General features: G+C 35.9%; 1 protein-coding gene across 1 annotated transcript in view; it reads left to right on the top strand.

The window, feature by feature from the left end:
• Positions 1-22,665, top strand: part of LOC122792225 (CUB and sushi domain-containing protein 1-like) — a 3,080,606-nt gene that overhangs the window by 560,554 nt on the left and 2,497,387 nt on the right. Inside the window, exon 9 of the mRNA XM_044059969.1 lies at positions 9,222-9,548. Coding sequence (XP_043915904.1) covers positions 9,222-9,548 — 327 coding nt within the window. The remainder of the gene's footprint in view (positions 1-9,221; positions 9,549-22,665) is intronic.

Genomic DNA, 22,665 nt, shown 5'->3' with positions numbered 1-22,665 from the left:
ATTACAAATTTTGTTTGGGCTGAGGACAGTGTGGTTATTGTTTCTTTTACTTTTCTCACAGATCTCAGAGCTGTACAAAGAAGGTTACTATAGCTTGTGTAGGGGCAGTGTACTGTCTAGGAGAAACAAAGTAGAATACATTACTGTAATCATTATTTTTTCAATTTCACATCAGGCACGTATAGAGGTAGCTGCCTTTGATGGTTAGGGATGAGAAGTGAGGAGGCATGCAATGTATATGTATGTTAACACTCACTTGAAACACATGACTGTGGCAATTTGAAGCCCTGTTTTCATCTCAGTCTAACACCAGAGGAATGCATAAGCAGTGACTGTTGTTTTTTAGGGGGGTTGAGAGGCAGGCCGTATTCCCAGATTGGACCTAAGTATCCAGACAACAAATGGCTGGTTAGTTTGTTGTGAGCTCTTATTTCATCATCTTTAAATATTAAGCCTTGGGCACAACTTATGGCTTCCTTGAAATAAAACAGAAGCCTGAAATTCTTTTCTTACTCACGTTTTTTTGTTTAGGACACCATTGGCTTAAAAGGTTGTGAACATGCTCTAAAATGCCTCCCAGAACACCTATAACCCTATGGCTTCTTTGGCCCTGTCAAATCTGGGTCATATCCTAAATGGTTATTACTGTGCTGTCTTATTCAGGAAAGGTGTACTGAAAGGATGTAAGGAAAACTTAAGCTAAACAGCAATGCTGAATTTCTTTCCTTAATCATAATTTCTGTTCAAGCCATCATTGGATGAAAAGATTATGTAAAAGGCAAATAAATTAAAATACAGTTTAAAGCATATAGACAGTATTTAACCTAAGTTAAGAACTATACTTAGAGTTGCTATAATGTATCATTGTTGTAACTAAAATGCCAGTAACCGTGAATGTCCCTTTGTGAAATGGGCCAGCATAGTGTGGTACACAGGCCTGTTGTAATGCAAGAGTATTGTAGCTACAGGTCAGTCTGTGTGTACTACTCCTAAAAGTTTGTAATATGAACTAAAAGGCTGCTTCAGAAGGGTGGCAGTGACAGGGTGATACTCTGAAGGAAGTGCCTAGCGAGCCCCCAAACTTGACATTTGGTTGGGGTCCCCAAAATGCTAACACTGGCATTGATTTTAAGTGACTTAGTAATACTAACAGGCACATAGTAAATATGCAAAGGGTACACCACAGTTAGGGAATCTGAGTTTGTTACTAACAGTCATCTTAATTTTACGTCAGACAAGATTTGGGGCATTGTTGCAGACATTGAATTTTTAAGTATCTTCTTGATAAGTTCATCTGAATAATGACTGAATAACAATGAAAACTTTAACTAAATAAGTATTTGAAGACAAGAATGTTTTCGAATTGATGACCCTGTGGATCAAAGATGGTTATACCAAGATGCTATTTCTATCTAAAGCCAGGCCAAGAGGTATGATTTCTATTTTTTTTTTGATGGGGGGGGCGGTCCACAGGATCTACCCAATGACTCCATCTTCTTGTACCCATGTGACTCATTCATTCCTCCATTGAAGCAAGAACCCTGTGGCCTGTGTTCATTTGTCCCACTGTACATCATTCATTTTGTTAAAGCTTACTCGCTAGCTTTGCTTCCAAAACAGGGTGTTACATTACTGTTGGAAGGAGAGGTGGACTGTCATGTAGTTATGCTTTCAACAAGGGAAGCACTTTCAACAAGGGAAGCAAAAGCTTAGTACATTGATTTGGTTTTCTTTGGGATGAATTTGCTTTAATTTTTCCTGCTGAGTGCAGATTTTTATCATCAATTGGCTGTATGCATTTTAGTGATTGTCGTTTTGGTGTCGACTGTGTTCCCTAATGTTCATACTGCTTTTATTTGGCATGGCTGTTCTGAAGGGAGAAACATCTACTAGCTGTTGGACATAAGGCTACATATGCCAGAAGATGGAGAGATGAGAGAAGAAGGTGAGAATCAAAAAGACCAGTATTCAGAGCATGAGCTGACACTGTGAGGGAATGCAGTTGTGTGGGATGTGCACTAACACCTACTATCTTACCACTGATACGGATGTTCAAGCCCTGACTCCTGCTTGGTGGTACAAGAAAGGAGGATAGCAGTGAGAGTAAGGCATGTGCTTTTGTGGAAATGGATGATAGGGCTGTGTAGGATGGTGTTGTCTGTTGTTTTTGGTACATGAAAGATGGGGATATTTCCATTCTGGACTGTAAGACACTGATGATTGAAATAAAATTTATAGATACTTCTTGAGGTCAGTTATTCTGAATGTTAAAATAAGTCATGTTGGTGTTAAAATAAGATTTTTTGTGGTTTAAGCTTTGTTTGCTAAAATTTCACAAAAGTTTTTGTTATCTTTAGTTAGTGAAGTTTTAGAACATTTAGTTTTAGATCATCTGTATGGCTGAAGTTGCAGGGACATAATTCATCAGTTTGTTTCTTATAGCCAACCAAATCACTACTTGATGGCAACCCTCCATTCCTCCTACCAGATTTTTGCAGAATGTTCAGATTTTTGCCTCGTATTTTTGGTCTGTTTCTCATAAAATCCATGGTTTTCTGGCTGATTACTGAGGATTGAAGCCACTAAGTAATGATAGACATTTCAGATTCAGACTTCATATGTTCCAGAAAATACATGCTAACACATAACATTTTATTGTAGCAACTTCCTAAGTTTATAAGAGCAATATTTAAAATGTGACCTTATTTTTGGGGTTTTGTTCCCCATTGTTATAGACTTTGTCCAGATTTCTCACACTAAGAGGTTAAAAGGTATGCAACTCTCATAGTTAAATGCATGGGAGCAGGAGGAAGAGTGTTTCTTATGCTGTGATCTTTTTTGTAGTTGTATTTTTCTGGATAACTTATTAGTAGATGAAGCAGGAAAACGAGATTAATTATGAATAGGTATTATTTGTCTCAAAGAACAAAACAATAAAGTATACTCTATACAGGAGTATAATTCCAGAAAGAGGATTTCTACATTTAACCCACCTTAACAATTTATCAAAGCAATACTTTTTTGTTAACCATTAACTGTAAGCTTTGCTATTGAATATGTATATGTTTTTGTCATCTGGCATCCATATAACAAGCTATCACCTGTTTTATTCCATGTATAAAACAAAAGAAAATAAATGACAATCAGAAGATTGACAAAGATCCCACTTGTTATGAGACCACAACAATATATGAACTATGAACTATGAATTTGATAAAATTATTTGTTGTATTCTGGTGCCCATTCTGGCTTTTTCCTTAAATTTCCTGCTGTAGCAAACATGTCAAAAACTGTATGGTTTTAGTATTTGCTTATAAGCAATGTCTTTTGGTTAAAAGTATGCATATCTTTCAGTTTAACGTTATTGGTCAGCATTCATTTCCTAACAGATGATGATCTATTTTGCTTTTGCTGCAGATGCAGCTGGACAGAGCACACCAGATGAGATTTCAGATTAATAAAGTACAGATAAAAACATCTTTTTGTAAGGAGAAAATCCCTGTGCATCAATCACGTGAAGCATTTACCCTCTGAATGTCCATTCTTAACATATATATTAACTCTATGTTTTCACATCTATAGGGGGAGTCGCAGACAGTTGTTATCATTGTTAGCACAGAATAGAGACCCCAATGGCAGTGATTTGCTATGGGAAACAGTGACTAGAGAATTCAACATCAGGGGGTCAAGCTCATCGATTGTGAACCTCATGTAACTTACAATTAGCAATGTATAGAGTAGCATTATAACGTGTGTGTGTGTGTGTGTGTGTGTGTGTGTGTGTGTGTGTGTGTGTGTGTGTGTGTGTGTGTGTGTGTGTGTGTGTGTTTGTTTTATATAATATTACATTTTTGATTATTCATTTCCCCCTTACCTTGCTCTTTTATTTTCCCTTTTAGCTTCATTTGTTTATGCCACAGCTGTCTCCCTTGCTGTCTCACTCTCTTGCATTCCCATTTTTGTCTGTCTTTCTATCTGTCCTCATTTGGTCTTTTTCATTATCTTTGTATGGATGTTTGTTACACATTCCCTTTCTGGTCTACTAAGACTAAGTTCAAGTTTAAGACTGAAGCATTAATGCTTTTATCAAGAACAGTAACTCTTACCTAAACACAGACAGAATATTCCTACATTAGTAATTTCTGTTATATAAAGTAAGCTCACAGCTAGCACTGAAGCTAAAGTTGAAAATCTGCCTTATATTTAACACTGAAAGAAGTTCAAAAGGTGTCTTATGTGATGATAGGAGGTACTGCCAGCACAGCTAGCTGGAATTTTGTAAATAATCATGTCATTTGTAAATATCAAACTGATTTATACAAGATGCTTGTGTTACAGATGTATTAGAACTGTATGTCATGTATATATCAAACTGATTTGTATAGATATTTGTGTTGAAAAGGTATTTGTAAAGTGCTTGTGTTTGAAATGTGTCCACAGTGTGCCCTACTGGAGAGAACAGAAATCTACATGCAATATTGTAACTGTTTAAATGTATATGTTTTAACAGAGGAAACTGGAAGGTTAACCTCAGTCCAGCAAACATTAAAACATATCAGAAATTAAATCATTTTACGGGCTAGGCCATAAATGTGCTATCTCACAGGTTTCAATGCAGCCTGAGGCACAAAGTCTGTACCAGGAAGCTTATGTATTGTCTTTGGGGTGAACTAATTACTACTGTGGAATCATGGCGGTATGAAATTGTTTTATGACTTCCAGCACTTGCTACAGATCTGAGCAAAAGCCCCTGTGTGTGTATTTTTACAGGTAGGTGCTAAGTCCTGTCAGCTTCCATGCAATGGCAGTTTGCATGGGAACTAGATGCCAGATGACCAGAAGTGGTGTCATTCTGCAAGTTATCCCAGAAGTAATATTTTACATATTATTTTGAGAAGTCTCTTAGTGAGACAGGGCATTCTGTATTCTGTCTTGGGCCTGATAGAAGAAAGACCATTCACTTCATCATCTGCCTTGCTCTGTTAAGTAATCAGGGAATAGTGATTCTGTTAGAATATAGTGAAGCTTAGTTTAAATATTGTTTTTTCTTTATTTGTCTGAGCCTGTCCTTCAGTGTTATTTTTAGTATTTCCTGTGATTTTGAACTCTAATGTCACTGTGAATATTTACTTAGTATTTTCTTGTTCTTTTACTATTTCTGATTAAATATATTTAAACATTTCATTGTGGCTGATCTTTGTAGAGATATTTACATTTTGAGAGTATTTGCATATTTATTTGGTGACACTGTGTGGGCCACTCCTAATAGCCTCGTTCTTGGGCACACTACCATTTTTATTAATAATAATTTTACTCAGTATATTGGGTACCCTTGGGAGTGCCTTATGGTAGCTGCCAGGAGTGTCTTATGGTGATCATAACTACTTTTTCAGGTGTGTGTGTCTGTGTGTGTGTGTAAATCAAACCTCAAGTGTGTGTGTGTGTGTGTGTGTGTGTGTGTGTGTGTGTGTGTGTGTGTGTGTGTGTGTGTGTGTGTGTGTGTGTGTGTGTGTGTGAGCTACTTGGGCAGGGACATGAAGCACTGGTTGGACAGAGAAGGTGCTGGAGGTCTTGATTTGGACACTCAGCTGAGATGTCAATTCTATAGCTGGGCCAGTGCTTGATTGTGCTTGTTGCAGAGAGCTGCATCTGGAGATACTGTGTGTGCATCTGTTATCCTCCCAGTGAACATCCCCCACTGGTGCCAGTGGTGAGAATTGAGGGTCCTCAATTACTGGCCCAGAGGTGGAGGGTCATCACACCTTATATCAAATCATGAAACACATAAAATGTGTGTCTGAAGATCTATGGACTATTCATATTGTCAGCACTACTAGATGCTTTTTCTGAGTCAAGTTGTTACCTGTTGATGCACAATCAAATCTGCTTCTTTAGTATTCCACATTAGGCTTTATTTTGTTTTGTTTTGCTTTATTTTATTTTATTATATTTTATTTATAGTTTGATTACGTGATTGGCTGACTGTATCAAAGCTCATATTAGTTTGAAGACTAGTAATAGAAGCTATACAAAAGTAATTAAAGTTACAGTACACTGTATATAAATGTGATGAAAAAGTTACATAAAGTCAATTACTTTTGTCTAACAGAAACAGGAACTATTGCAATATAAATTATCTTTTATTAAATGATCGTCTGCCAAAATCCATTTCCCTCCAAACCCCAAGAACAAAGCAGCCCATGATGAATTGCTCTCAGAAATATAGTAAAACCATGTGAATGGCTGCATAAAGAGTGCTGTACCTACCAGATGTAAGCCCAAGACTATCACCATAAACAAACTGCCCTGATGGCAACCCAAATTAAATAGGATATACAATAAAAGGAAAACAATATGGCAGAAATCAGGAACAGTAATTCCCATACAGTAAAAAAAAAAACAACTTTTTTATCAAACTAAAAAGCACCAGGGATGGCTAATTAGATCAAGCAAGAGCCAACTATGAGGTAAAGATAGCCTCCCAGGTGAAATATAACTATAACACCTAGTAAGGTTATGTCAGAAACTTCAGGGAAAGCACACAGCAATTAGTTGAGCCTGGAAACAGAGTGAACGTGTTAGCAGACTCATTCAATTCCAGATTTACCCCCACCCTCTCACTGCCAACCATACCCAAAAAATACCCTCAAACATAAGACCTCCAACTGTAATTAGTGAGCATGTACTGGCTGCCCTTGCTAATGCCAAGAACTCAACCTCAATGCACCCCAATAACAAACCAGAATGTCTCCTGAGCAGTATAAAATATAACTTATCTGGACCTCTGAAGTCATTACTTAATTCTAGTCTTAAAACAGGCTTTGTGCCATATGAATGGAGGACTGCAATGGTCACCCCCCCCCCCATTAGGAGAAAAACCTTCAACAAATCCTAGAAACTAGAAACCCATTAGTCTGACTAGTCCTATTTGCAAAGTTATGGAAAGAATAATCATGGAATTAACAATGACATAGGAGATCTCCAGACACTGGATCCATCCCAGTTAGGCTTTGCCAAAGGAAGGTCTCTTACTAAATCTAGTGGACTTCTTTGAAATGGTCACTAAGGCAATGGATGAGGGGACAAAGGTGCATACTGCCTATCTAGATCTGGCAAAAATATACAATACAATAATACATTCAGGCATTGTCAACAAACTTATGGAAGTAGGTAAAACCCCTTTATAACACACTAGATAGCTAGCTGGCTTACCGATAGGACCCAGGAGGTTAGAGTTGGTGCAGCAAAGAAACCAGTCACTAGTAGAGTCCACTAGGGCTCTCTGCTAGGCCCACTCCTCTTTGGCATCTACTTCTTGAATGTTAAAGCCAATGCCAAAGGCCTCTGGCTAACCAAGTTCACAGATGATTAAAGTCATTGAGATCCCTTAAGATCAAAATACCCTTCTAACACAGACAATTGCCAAAGCCATAGCTTAAAAATCAATACCAAGAAATACATTATAGTAGATTTTGGGAAGTTGGCCATCATGGTTAATCACGTCATCAATAAAACACCCCCAAAACTGATTTGCTAGACACGGATCTGGGAACTCATAAGACAGTAACCAAGCCATCAACCAACATTTGTCCTAGTTAGTAAGAAAATCTTTCTGTGCTGCTCAACTTATAACAAAGGGAACAGCATTTAGGTCAACAGAGGTCACTAAACCACTGCACTTTGTCCTCATCAGACCCATCATAGATTATAATACCCCCTTCAGAAAGTACCTAACCAGACACATGCTGGAGCTGAAATGTCCTCAAAGGCTGCCTACAAAAAGAATATAGGAAGTAAACACAATGTCTGCATTGATCATCTCAAAGTCTTGTCTCTTTACTCAGTGTCATACAGGCTTCCGAGAGGTGATCCTGTCCTGGCATACACAGTATCCATGGATCCTGTCTGACGAGCCTCTTGCACATCCACAAAACAAACAGCATCAGAACTACTAAATTAAAAAAACTAAGTTTTGCTTACAACATAAATATGATATGTTGGAAAGACATACATGTTTCTCAGAGAATTCTCTTTTACTGGAACAGGCTCCCCATCCATGTGAAGCAAAGTTCCACCCTATCCCTACTTAAGTGCAACTTGGAAAAATGGGTAGGTAACTGGAAACTCAACCCTGATCTGGTGCCAATGTCTGTGATGGACAGAGGCATTCAATAAATCACCCCTATATAAGTCAAATTAGTGAATCATATTTGGGTTGCACAGCTAGGCTTACAGTATAAGGGCCCTAGTTATTGTTAGCCTAGTATTCACCTATGAACAACTAAAGCTATGAAGATTAAATGAATTTGTGTACATTTGTTTCTAAGGAAAAGATGGATAGGTATCCTAAAACACAATTAGATTATGGCATAAACAAGCCAGAAATTGGTGAGGAAAACAAAAGAAAATGTTTGTGACTAACAAGGGAGAGAGAGGAGGAGATAATAAGCTGGGGGTGGAATAAATGAGAATTTAGAGTCAGATAAATTTAATATACTGCACATTTCACTCAGAATGTTAAATTTAATGCCTTAAATTAATTATTCATATTCTTAATTACTTTACAATTTCCCATTGCTACAGAGTGACATGTCATATGAGGACTATAGCTTTGTTTTAATGTGGAATACATTATAGGTACCTATAAGAAATATAATTTTGCAAAATATTTTAATTTGTGACACTAAACAACAGTTGTATTTCAATATGTGTATATGATTTGCATTTAAATTCTCCTTTTTCTACCTCATCCATTGATGAATAAAGTTAGAATAATTACAATTTTTTTTATTTTGTCAGGTAAGAGCAACTTCTGTGTGTAAGAGATTGCCCTTTATTGCATGTCAAACTCCTAACTTTCTTGTTTCAATGTGAAATAGATGAATGGCATTCTGCCATTGTATGTAAGCCTTATAGTTTAGGATGTAGACTTGTATAAATCAGCAAGAAAATAAAAACTGCATGAAAAGTTGATAAGTTCTGCTTCATAACCACATATCAGGCACACGCAGCATTCAGACACCAGCTACATAACTCAGTGACGAGAATATACAACCTGACATTTAAAAAGTAATGCAGGTAATGTAAAAACAGTGCTTTTAATTAAATATGAAGAATCATTCTCAACTGTTGCAAAAAAAGAGTACCTCAAACTGCCTTTCTGCAAGGAAAAAAAATGACTAAAATAATACTTATGGGTTTATAATTTTTCTTTCTTACAGTTGCCTGCTTCTTCAACTTTACAACTCCATCTGGTATCCTTCTATCCCCAAATTACCCAGAGGAATATGGGAACCTTCTAAACTGTGTATGGCTTATTATAGCCAAATCAGAAAGTCGGATTCATCTAGCATTTAATGATTTTGATGTGGAACCACAGTTTGATTTCTTAGTTGTGAAAGATGGTGGGAAAGCCGAGTCACCAATTTTAGGAACCTTTTCTGGAAACCAAGTACCATCACCTCTGACAAGCAGCAGCCATGTGGCAAGATTAGAATTCCAAACCGATCATTCCACAGCGAAACGGGGCTTCAACATCACATTCACAAGTAAGTGCTGGAAATGTTTGCTTTACTGTTTTTTAACAGCACTTAGAGGCTGTGGTGTATTACAGATGATGAACAGATTGTAATTATGTATATAGTGCCACAAGTTGGTGATTGCAGTATTTATTTTGCTCAGTTGTAGTGATATAAATGTCAAACAATACAATGTGTTATTTGAGGTACAAGCAGGAAGCACAGCAATACAGTCCTGGGTTTAGATGGAACCATATCCCCTTGTGGAATAGATGTCAAATGAAACAAGTTGCATAAATGTTTGTTGCATCTAAGAATGAAAGAGTTTGTTCATTAGGGGGACAAAGTCCTTATGCCACCATAAAATGAGCTGTGTTGCCTGCCTCTTGCTAATTGTATAATATACTGTACTATGCAGTTACTGTGGCTTAACTGTAAGGAGGAATAGCATTTCACACTGACCCCTTTGAAGAATTTGGCTTTTGCACAATGAAAAGAATGCAGATTTTTGGCAAGTCAAAGCATGGTGATGTGTGAAAAGCAAGGGCTTGATTTGTTTTTAGCCATGTTTATAGTGTATGCGCCCTACAGTAAATGAGTTAGTTGACATTTTCAGAAAGAGATTAAAATCAAACCCTATTAGAGAATTGTGGTGAAAGAAGGTTTGGAGTGACTGGGGCAAACAGTGGAGTGTCTTGGAGGATTAGAGTTTATATGCCATATACCCAGTGTGCCTCTGTTTACGAGAGCAACAGCTATAGTATATTATTCTATTAGTTGCTTTGGAATGATATAGGAAGGAGTTCAGTGGAACATCAAATGGAACATCATAATTACAAAAACCTCAAGATAATACATGGAAAACTTGGCAGAAATGAAATGTGGTGTTATACAGAGAAAACAGCTTCTAGAACAAAATGCATCATTGGCTAGATGTGCTCTTCTAAGAAGTCCTAGCATGTAGGCTTATTAGAAACATGCAAAAAGCTGAATAGCAATTGGGATACAGTGCTAGAAGGAATGAGCGTAATTAGAGAAGAATGGGTGAGAAAGAGAAATGAAGGAGCCGCAATGTATGTTCTGGAAGGGACAAAGCAGACTGTGTGAGAGACTAAGGATATGCAACAAAAGTAAGGGAGAGTCCAGGGATGGGCCTAGCAGCTCTGTTGGTTAACAAAAGTAAACAAGCTGCCTGATGCAGAAACATAGGATAATGACAAGATTAGTAGATATGAGTGCCCATCAGTCAAGAAAAAAGAATTGTAGTTCCATGAGATCTTAATATTGTAACATGCCTGCCTCTTTCCAAATGATGTATAGGAATGGTGGGCATTTTAATGGAAGGTAGAGCTGATTAAATGAAGACCCCTACAAAAAGAACATATTCTAAATGCTCAAAAGGGGAAGGAAGTCTGGAGGTGAGGGAAACCCTTGACCCTTGTAATGCCAAAGAGTGATGCACAAAAGCTGTTATAGAAATAAGAAAGTCTGCAGAAGTATAGATATTTTCTTAATACTTCTTGGTCCCTATCATTCACCATCAAACGTTATCCATCTCCTAGAGACCCTTGTGTTGTTTCCAACAAACACATCCTGAGATATGAAGAGAGAGGGAGGTAGGAGCCAAAGACTGAGGCTGCCACCAAGAGGAATTTAAAAAATGTTGTATGTCCCTAACAACTCACCCCATTTATCCAGAAAGAATAGTGCAATTCACCTATTCTGAACCCTGTGCAAAATTATTCGTTTGCAAAACTACAGTTCCTAGCCATGGGATATTAGCACTTCCTGCCAGTCTTCTTTCCATGAATTGCAAAAACTGCAGTAACTGACCTTCCTTTTGGTGAAGCATTTGTGGTGGCACTTTGCCAATACCTTCTGCCAAGATGGGAAAAGTAGCATTGGCTTCTCACTTGTTTCCATCCCAAGCCAGTTTTCCCACCTCCTGCAGAAATAATTCTAATCATCGATGGTGTAGTAAGAGCCAAGAGGTCTGTAATGTGGAACTGGTAGCAGGAAGGACAAAGAGGTTTGATATTACCGAAGAGCAGACATCTTTCATTCTAGAAGATTTGCTGCAAATGCCTATATCTAACAGAGCAGTGGGAGTGTATCAAGGAGCTACTAGAGAGAAAAAAGAGTTTCCTATATTGATAGCAGAATGACTCATAAGAAAAGAAGGCATCCAGTCTGGATAATGGGGACTTGAAGGGGTTATAAGTGGTTATAATTGAAAAGGATTGTGGGGAGGGTTGGGGTGGTTCATAGGCATAGTCATATATAGGTAGGTATGCATTTACAATGTAGCCACTATGCTGCTGTGTTAGGTATCATTCGATACAATAATAAACATGAATATATAACACATCCAGATGGACAAATTCATTAAATATCAAAACATTTCTTTAGCATGTTTAATGAAATAATAAACTCACCGTAATGTTATTTCTCAGAAAAGTGATGGTTCCATCATTTTAAATGCTGTATCAAAGAAACAAAGTTTTGGCAATAATGAAAAAGACACCAGAGAACATTTTTCCACAGCCTTTTAATTCATGCAGATTCATTGTGTAGAATAGGAAGGATTATAGGAAGTTACTAGGCTATTGGCCCTGAGGCCCTTATAAGCCTAGCTATGTTTAGACAAGTCAGCACCCAAAGCCCCTGTGCAGCAGAGAAAATGATTGCTTAATTTCCCTTCCCTGAATTCAAACCCCACACCTACTGCACATAAGGCCATGACTCTAACCATTTGGATACATGGATAAAATTCACCACTGCCAAGTCTCAAACCCAGGACCCTGTCAACTGCAAAATAGAGCATTAGCCCACTAGGCCACACAGCTTTGCATCTATCTCAGCTAAGAATCTTTAGTGTATTGACATATTGCCTTCCATTAACAAAATGTCATGTGACCGCACACATATAAATGTTACGTATACTATTTAAAGTTAAATGTATCAGGTCTGTGTAAAATATATCCAATACAAGTTATTGTAGCCTTTTTGGATTTTACATTATATTTTCCACAACACATTCATAAACAATTTAAAATGCAATAGTGTGAAAGGATGAGGGAGGATATATTTCTTATCCTTTTTCATACAATAAATCATGGGACAGCAAAGAGCAACCAATTGGGAAAGAGACGTATAGGTGGGTGGCTCTTATGAGGCCCACACTGTTAGCCAAGATTCATTCAGCTATAAACATTTAGTCAGGACTCCTAAATGTATATACACTTTTCCAAGTGAAATCACTTAACAGATACCCCATACAACAGTCAACAGTTTACTTCTGTAGAATTTTTGCTGACTTTCAGCTACATGACTTACTCATTTAATTTCTGACATGGATGTGCCCACATCAGAAATGCACTGGAAATAATGGGTAAGAAGCTGAATATTAGGCACCTGAACTAATAATGGCTGCACATGTAGTTATATCACCTGGAAATTTATTTTTTTTTTTAATCTCGTTGACCAGTAAACAAGTTCTCATTAGAGAAAAGGCATCCTTCAGGTCAAAGGTCAGCCCAGAGGTCATCTTGCAGCAGCAGTAGAAGTGAATTTGAGTCTAAAGGGGGTAGTCTGATATGAAGCAGGATCGGTGATCTGTGAGACGAATTTATAATAAATAACATTATGGTCACTATACACTGCTGGTATGAAGAAACAGAACAGGGAAACAAGAGATGTGTAAGTGAACCTCCTCTTTGCTGCTGGCCAGTTCAGAACTCTGTTAAGTGTAAGGAGAGTAAAACAGTGACGTTGTCAATGGCTGCAGTGCCTGATGATCCCTGTGCTCAAATTAACTGCTGAAACCTATACCTGTCATCTCATACTGATTACTGCTGCATACATGAGCTTACTGTAATTTTTTTCAGCAGTTGTGTAATTATTAACCTAGAACTTTCATGATCATTAATTTTAGTCACTTCTGGTTTTAAAACTGGTCTTAGCCAAATAAAAAAATGAAACCACTGTGGTTAACTGCATTCAGTAAAACAAATCAATTAGCAAAGAAAAGAACCACGGAAACATTCTGCAATATTTAATTAAATCTAAAATTCAGAGATGCAAAGCTTTCGGGTTTCCCCTTCTTCAGTGCTTATTCAAATTAATTGCGACAATCAACACTTAAATAGATAAAAGCCATAAAACATGTGACACAGCCAGCAAATAGTAACACACATATACAAGAAAAACATTTAAAACATTTGAAACTGTCTACATATACATATATAATGCATTTACAAAGTAAAAAATCTTTTAAAATACTTCAACTCAATGCATCTTCTGTTTTTTATGTAAAACTGGTTTCGGATTGACTGCATTATTTATTCCAGGATAAATGTCAGCTTGCAGTCTTGTAATCCAAGCATATTCTGCATCTTCAAGCTCATTGTTCATATCACCCCCCCCCCAGAGTTCTTGCTAATAACTTTAATAACTCTAAATTTAAAAGTATGCTCAATGTTATTCTCACTTATATGTTTTGCCAATGCATTAGTTTGAACACCCCTCCTGATTTCTGATTTATGTTCAGTTATGCAGTCTCTCAGTCTCCTATTGCTTTTTCCTATGTAAAATGATGAACATTTTGTGCATGTTGCCAAATATACTGTTTGCATTGTATTGCAGTTAGCATAGCATTGAAACCTATATACTTGATTACTTAAGGGGTGGGTGAATTGAACACTCGTAATAATATCCAAACAACAACTACAGTTAGAACAAGGGAAAGTCCCTTGTTTGATAGAAGTATGGACCTTATTACATCTAGGATTCAGGTCTTTAAAACATAATCTTTGTTTTAAGATTCCTCTCATTCCTATATGAAAAATAGGGCTTCTCTGTGATATATTGTTTCACCTCTGGCATAGAAAGTAATATATTCCAATTTTTTCATATAATACTTTCTATCTCCCTCATCCTAGTATTAAAGGTTGTTATATATCTTAATTTATTATCACTCTTCCTCTCTACTCTTTGTATATTATTAGTTTCACCAAATAGTGGTGCCATGTCATCCGATCTTTTTTCTCTAACTTCATTTCCAGTTTCATTAACAGTTTACTTATTATATCCCCTTTCTACAAATTCTTCTATCATATATGTCACTTGGTTGGTGTACATCTCTTCATTAGTATTAAGCCTGCTCACCCTACAAAGTCGACTTTTAACAATATCTTTGAAAATGTGGGGGGCATGCATACTACGTCTATGCGTATACCTATTTGCATGTACCATTTTTTTGTGCACACCAGTATGTAATTCTCCTTCAATTATTTCTAAGTTAATATCCAAGTAGACAATACTAGTGCTTGAACAGCATGATTTGAATCTTAGATTTATCACAACCTAATAATCAGGGAAATATGGTGCAAGGAACTGATGAATTAAATAAAACAATCTTGCAGCTGGTACAAACCTACAAACAACTTCAATGGCAGCGTTTAAGTTTCTTAGCCTATTTGGAGTCGGGGGGTAGTACCTAGGGGGTTGCGTGACATGGTACCACTATTTGGTGAGACTAATAATAAACAAAGAGTAGAGAGGAATAGAGATAATATGTATATGTAGACATTTTTTAATGTTTTAAACATTTTTCTTATATATGTTTGTTAATATTTGCTGACTGTGTCACATGTTTTATGGCTTTTATCTATTTAAGTGTTAATCATTGTAATTAATTTGAATAAGCACTGAAGAAGGGGAAACCTGAAAGCTTTGCATCTCTGAGTTTTGTATTTAATTAAATACTGCAGAATGTTTATGTGGTTCTTTTCTTTCCTAATTTAAAACTGGTCTTCCCATGTGGGATGTGAAAACTCTGAAATAAGACCTAATCCTAAACAGTGACTCAAGAAATAGATTGCAATACACTGGAAAGGCTGGGATAAACTATAAAACATGAGGTCAGCTGGGCCTTAGTTTTAGTGGACCGTAAAATATGAGGTCAGCAGGGCTTTCTTTAGTTTCAGAGGACTGCAAAACATGAGGCCCACAGGGCCTTAGTTTCAGACTGAAGTAGGTGCATACCCTTTGTAGACAGTGGTGCACCAGAGAACATTAGTGGATCAGAGCTGGAATGGACACTGTTATCTGAAAGGAATTATACATTATCTTGCCTTTTGATTGGTCAAACCTGAAGTCATGAGATTTTTTGACTCTTGTTTCACCAGAACCTTTTATTTTGCTTGTAATTTAATTACAAACATCAGAGCTATAACTATGAAATTCATAATACATAATATTCTCATGAATGAAATGTTTTGCAATCACCCTAATAGTACCACCATGGGAAATATTTTGTATACATTGCTGTATTCTAACCTTGAGGTTCTTACCATGTTTCCAGTGTCACAACATTTATATGCAGACCAAATACGCTAAAATAATTCTGTTTCACAATTTACAACAGTTTTCATCTTGTATCTATTCCAATTAGTGGTCTACAAATTTTAATTATTAATATATTAACAAATTGCATCTGTGTGGAAAGGATGAAAGTTTTTTTCCTGGTATGGGTGATAAATAATTATTGTCTAGATAATCAACAAGATATTTCCATTACAACTGGAACCATACATCTCTGAAGAATTATTTTATTTAATTTGGGATCCCCTATGTTCAAATACAAATTACCATGAAAATATTCCGAATTTACTTGCTTAAAATAATATATTCCATTACAAATAATAACCTCCTATTATCCATTGAGTCAAGGGCTAAATTTTACAAAAGTAGAAACTGTTGTTTTCCTACCCCCCCCCCCAAAAAAAAAAAAAAAAAATACTTGTTTAGGTATGGATATGACACTTTGATCATATTTTTTATTCTAAAACTGTTGCTTATAACCCATACTTAATGATTTTTTTTTTCAAAATCTTTTTCTGACTACAGTTTTAAGGGGAGTTTTAAGAGCTCCAGAGGTATGACTTATAACCATGTGAAAAGGAAATTACATTATTAGAGTTCTGGAATAATTCAGTGGTAATTTGGGTATTCACTGTAGCTTTCAAGATAACATCTAAAAGTCAGATTGACTCCTTACCACAGTGTTTAGTAAAATAGATCTGAAATCTGTTTTCAGTTAAATTTCAGCAAATTCACAAAATTCTACCATATCTCACATTACATATGCGGGAGCGGTCATCAATACAATATACAATATACATACTGAAATATGTTGTTGACAATTTTATATATATATATATATATATATATATATATATATATATATATATATGTCAGTGTGTGTGTGTGTGTGTGTATATATATATATATATATATATATATATAATTTTGTATAATTCATTTTTTATTATTGTTTTATATATATATATATATATATATATATATATATATATATATATATATATATAGTAATTCTATTAAACATGGGTATCAAAACATGAATTTCCATATCAATCTGAAAAAAATCCTCTAGGAGAAGTAAATATATTACTCAGGTAGTACTGATAATCTTTGAATAATGTGATTAAACTCTAAGAATAACTGGAGTCATGGATTAGTTATGAAGTTCATAATTCTGAATTTCTGGAGTCAATGTATTATTATAGCTTGCAAGCTTATACACTGTTTTCCATTAGTTATGAATTTATGCATGTGCATGGAAAGGTTGTGGACAATTGGGGGAATTCATGCTCTCAAAGATGTATCTTTTAATTGCAAATACAATTCTCTGTTACAAAAAAAGATTACAAATTTACTTGATGAGTTCAACATATAACTAATTTTTTGTTTTTTACTTTCTCCTAAACATATTTGAATAGCTTTGTAATCATATTGATGTTATATAAAAAATTTGCAATTATTTATGTCTACTGTGACCCAAAATATTCATTAGATGACTCATCTCCATTCAGCTTTTTGATTAGTTTGTGTATATCCCTAAAATAAGAAGGAATATGTTTATCCTTATCTTTCAATAATGTATCTACCATCCTGCTCAAGTAGTAAACAGAATCAACACTAGAAACTACACGAGGACCTCATAGATTTACAAGGTACTTATGTATTTTGGGCAGCACATAGAATGCTGGTACTGTAATGTGATTTTTTCCCCATAACCTTGTCTAATAGCTTTGCCAAATATTTCCAAAATTGTTGCCCATGATTACTAGACAACTTTATGTATATGGTAACACCAAACAACCTGGTATGGCACATTGACTCATAGACTCAGATCTAGTAATACCACATTTTTGCCTTCATCAGGTGGTACCTGATTTATTACATCAATTAACTGTTTCAAACATTCAAAATTTACCATTCTTTTTAGACATGCCATAACTTCTTATGTTTATGATGAAACATCTGTTTAGCTAATGTATCAACACATTTAATTTACCACCACATTTTCAGATTCTATTTATCACTTCAGAATTGCAGAAAGTATAACATTTTAAGATGTGCAGATTGACAGTCACACATTTGAGAAGATGTCATCCTTGTATCTTTAGTCCTATCAAGTCACATTAGACACAATATGAGGCTACATCTCATAAGTGCCCTGTCGTGAAAAATGTTTAAGGAAATCTGTAAGCAGTACATATGTATGTGCATTTGCAATAGAATGAAATTAACTGTAGACTGGCCGTTTGAACTTCAAACTCCAGCACTTTTATTAAAAATAAAACAGCAGTTTTCAGTTCCTTTCAGGTTAACAGATGTTATCGAAAACAGAAATGCATAGGTTCTACTATGAATCAACCCTGAAGATCAGAAATGTTGAAAACTAATTCCCAAAACAAAGAAGGGTGAAACTAACGTTAAACATTTTTTGTAGGAGGAAAGAACCCCCCCCCCCCTTCAGACCTACATCCCAACTCATATAAACCAACTCTGCACTGGCGCCAAATGGAAGAAGGGATAAATCTCCCATTAGAAGGGAATCATTGATGGCATGCACTCATAAATCTTGCTGGCAATGATTTGCTATGGATAACTGTGATCAACCTTATGTTCCTTGGCACCTTTTTCTTTTGGCAACTGAATGTCTGGAAATTTCAGTGTGACCACCTATGGAGAAGCCAAATACTTAAGCTGGACCAGTGACATAGATACAAAATTGACTGCAGCTCAGTCAACCTGTGTTTGATTAACAGTGTGAGCATATGAGAATCTGGTTGCGGAAGGATGAGCTTGAGGGACAGTGCTAGCTCACTTGTCCTTAGAGGAAAGGGAGACAGTTAGGCCAGTAGAACTGTTCACACTTTAGTAAGGTCTGGATGTATCACCCACCCGCAGTGGCAATGATAGTGCATGCTGTGTCAGGCAGGGATTTCCCTAGCCATTGTAAGTCCACAGGTAGCCAACAGGTAACCCACTCAGAGGGTCTGGCTAACCCACATGCTTCCTACTACATAATTTTTGCTGCCATAAAAATCCAAAAGGGATTTCCAGACAAAAACAAATAGACCATATGTCTTTTGCTTTGCCTACAGGTGCCCATCTCCTACCTCAGGAAATAATGATCCAATTGGGTGGAATTATTTGAACCATCAGGTAGGGTACCTCACAGCTGAGCAGATAAAAAAAGTCATAAATTTATAGTGTTGTTATAGAAACACAATTTAGCACAGCATAATATTTTGGGTGTTTTTAATACTATAGAATGAAAAATACATATGTAATTGTAATGCAGTGGTTGGGATTTAGTTCTCAGTATTATAATTTGGTGCACAGTCAGGGGGTGCCTTCAGTGTGAAATCTGTATGTCCTCCCTCTGTTCAAGTGGGGTTTTACTGTGTATTCCTCCTACTTGCTCAGAATTTTCTGCAGTTGAATTGGTAATCTTCCAAAGTACCTGTAAGATGCTTGCAGTATGTGTGTGTGTGTGTGTGTGTGTGTGTGTGTGTGTGTGTGAGACCTGCAATTGCCTAAACTCCTAGCCAGAATTAGCTCTCTACCTTAGTCCCATTGAGTGATAGGATAGACTCCAGCTTCAAAGTGATTCCATAAACAATAAGAGTAATTTGGTGCTGCGGTAGCATTGTCGCCTCACAGTTAGACGTTGCCCGTTCGATTCTCAGTTAGAGTGTCTTCTGTGTGGCGACATGCGTGAATGGGCATTCCTTCGTTGAAGGTTGTGCATTAGGCCCGGCAAGCCAGCACATAAAAATCTACTGCCAATCATTAGCGGACTGGAGTTCCGCTGTGGCGACCCCTAACCGGGAAAAGCCAAAAGACACAACAACAACAACAACAAGCAAGTAAATATGAATGAAAGAATAAAGGAATTACTATTTTTTTCTCATTAATATTCAAAATACATCTCCTCCAGTACCAATAAAAGTTGGATATACATTCCACTGATATTTCATAGGAAAAGCTTCTAGTATAATGTCTGAAAGTTTCCTTTCCTAAGAACACATAAAACTATTTTGGTACAAACAGGGACAAAAATAATCAGCAATAGCCTGGATCTGAACAACAGCCATATCTAGGAAAGGTCAAATGAAAAGAGGTCAATAATATATTTTCTGTCTACATGATTAATTTATTCTGGTTTTTAATATATCTTAGCAGCCTTTGCCTTGCTCATTGTTTTCTAAATTCAAATCAAATACCATCCCTTTTGGTTCTTTTAATTTTCTGGAATATCCATGTCATTATATATTGGCTACATTGATGGTAAAGATGTGCATTTTTTCAAGCAGAACTAAAATGCTGCATGTGTGCTTACAAGTATATATATATATATATATATATATATATATATATTCAGAGTCTGTGATTAGCACAGATGTCTTAATTTTATGCATTGTTGTAAAGTAACACATGTTTACGATAAGATGTAATTGAGTGTTCCTTTTTTTAACTGCTTATAAAAGACTCAGACACCTACCATTATCTTGTTAAATGAGGTCTCCATAAAGACTCTAAAGTTGGTGGATGACAGGCATGTTACATAGCCAGGGGTTATTAGCCAAGCAGCAATGTGGAATTATACAAAATAATACATATACAAGTAACAACCACATGCAGATTTGACTGCTATTATTTCTTTGCTGTTGCTTGAAGGTAGGTATCAGGTATCAACCCCCAAAACAGAAGCTGTCTGCAGTGTACTCTGTAATAGGACAAGCTGTGTAATGCACTCTGCTGATAGCTATTTTCTGCTCATTATGAATCCGATTTATAATGATAAACAATGGTTGCATATATTTATTTCACCAGAGATGAGATGAGTCTGCAATTTCTTATATTGTTTACACAATCCTTTTTGTCACTGCCTGAAGAATGCAGAACCTGAGTTATAATGTTGAATGTTGCTTATCTGAGTATTTTATCTGTTTGCTTGATACAGTTTACTAAGTAACAATGCATTAACTGAAAAGGGACCCTGTATGCAGTGTACTGAATTTAAAATACTTAAATAAAACACCATCTGTAACACACAAGTTTCACTAGTCACAGTTTGTGTATATTTATCTGTTATCGTCTCAGTATTATACAGAAGTATATGTCTCATATAGTAGCATACAAATAGCTTAAGCAGATAAGGTTTCAAAAACATACAGATGCAAGATTGTCTATGCGCATGTGTGTGTACATGTGTGTGTGTTTATTTGCTTAACAGGGAAATTGATTGGTTAAGAGATATTTTCTTGCTATGACCTAAGCCAGACACATAAGAAAGAAAACACAGAATTAGTGTACAGAGAGTTATTCATAAAAGTTTACAGACACAGAGAACTAAGAAACATAAATACAAAGTGCATTCAGATTTTGAGCTGAACTAGCTGTCTTTCAAATTATTCCAAAGGTATGCAGACAGTTTGTGCAGGATCTGCGATAAATCAGCACCCTGTTCGGACTGAGGTTCAAGGTCATGTGACTCTGGGCTGTAGTGTTAGGCTTTAGCATGCAGTGACTCTTTTAAGGATAAAGCTAACTATCAGAAAATTTCTGGGTGGATGGATGGATGGATGGATGGATGGATGGAATACTAGTATATGTGTTTAAATGGTGACATGTAAATTACAGCAAATGTAAGCAGTTTCTGTTCATTTAGGTTAAAAATGAATTGAAATAACACAATAGAAATATACATATGAATTACTGTTGTATCACCCCATGTGTTTTTTAGTCAAAAGAAACAGGATCAAGAGTTTAGCTCTGAAGTTCCATTGCACCGATTATGTTTCTTTATGCTTAATTTTATAATAGAGGGGAACTGTGTGGGTATAGTATTGTAGTAATGGGGTGCTACTTGTCTGGGGTTGTGGTTTTGTGTTTATTTTATGGTGATTTTAACCCTTGCCATTGGTATGTGTGATCACACAGTAGTCTATGTAAGGGTGATTTTTCCTTTCCTCCTCTGTTTTGTCATTTTGGAGTCAGTTATATAAAGGAAAGCAGGAATATGTTGGGTGCAGCCTACCTGCAATAAAATATATGTATATATATAAAATAGATAGCAATAAAATATATGTATATATAGGTTCATAGGTTCATAGGTGTATACTAGGCTAATGGCCCTAGAGCCTTTACAAGCCTAGCCCATAGAAGTGCCCTGGCATCTTGTTGCCCGATGTTAGTTCCTATATATAATACAAAGATAACAATAAAATATATGTATATGTATATATAATAAAGAGATATCAATAAAATATATGTATATATAACAGAGAGATAGCAATAAAATGTATGTATATGTATATATATATATAAAGGAGAGATAGCAATAAAACATATGCATATGTATATACAACGGAGAGATAGCAATAACATATATGTATATGTATATATAATAGAGAGATATCAATAAAATATATGCATATGTATATATTAGATAGCAATAAAATATACGTATGAGAGAGCGAGAGAGAGAGAGATAGATAGATAGATAGATAGATAGATAGATAGATAGATAGATAGATAGATAGATAGATAATTTCAACAGATCTGGAATCGATAGTACTATTAGATATTTTGTCTTTCATCTTTTAGTCATAAACTCACATATGGATTACTGTTATATCATCAATGTGCTTTTTAGTACAGTAGATTTTAACATCAAAATACTTTTTCATTGACTGTTTCTGTTTGCGGTGGTGGTACTGCGGTAGCGTTGTCGCTTCACAGTAAGACGTTGTCCTGTTCGATTCTC

The sequence above is a fragment of the Protopterus annectens genome, chromosome 1.part2 (assembly GCF_019279795.1).
Source record: "Protopterus annectens isolate FY-2018-M chromosome 1.part2, PAN1.0, whole genome shotgun sequence".
Classification (NCBI taxonomy): domain Eukaryota; kingdom Metazoa; phylum Chordata; order Ceratodontiformes; family Protopteridae; genus Protopterus; species Protopterus annectens.
The sequence above is the reverse complement of the archived record's forward strand: the minus strand, read 5'-3'. Positions and strand labels throughout refer to the sequence as shown.